The sequence below is a fragment of the Octopus bimaculoides genome, unplaced genomic scaffold, assembly GCF_001194135.2.
Source record: "Octopus bimaculoides isolate UCB-OBI-ISO-001 unplaced genomic scaffold, ASM119413v2 Scaffold_341893, whole genome shotgun sequence".
Lineage (NCBI taxonomy): Eukaryota > Metazoa > Mollusca > Cephalopoda > Octopoda > Octopodidae > Octopus > Octopus bimaculoides.
Window position 1 is genome coordinate 1 of NW_026304653.1, and position 272 is coordinate 272.

A 272-nucleotide genomic window follows, 5' to 3' on the forward strand; every position below is an offset into this window, starting at 1 on the left:
TATTCATATGGGAGAGAGGCCATATCGCTGTGAAATCTGTGGTGAATCATTCTCTTGTCATGTTAATTTAACTCGACACAACCGTATTCATACAGGAGAGAAACGATATCACTGTGATATCTGTGGTAAATCCTTCTCTGAAAATCATCATTTAACTAGACACAAACTCATTCATACAGGAGAGAAGCCCTATCGCTGTGAAATCTGTGGTAAATCATTCACTCGTGATACTAGTTTAACTGCACACAAAAGTACTCATACAGGAGAGAAAC

General features: G+C 38.2%; 1 protein-coding gene across 1 annotated transcript; it reads left to right on the top strand.

Annotated features, from left to right (window-relative positions):
• Window positions 1-7: 7 nt before the first annotated feature.
• Window positions 8-269, top strand: LOC128251337 (zinc finger protein 253-like; the record flags this gene model as incomplete). Its single annotated transcript, XM_052978208.1, has 1 exon — window positions 8-269. A coding segment is annotated over exon 1 (262 nt), but the record flags the coding sequence as incomplete, so codon positions are not given.
• Between the last annotated feature and the right edge of the window lie 3 nt (window positions 270-272).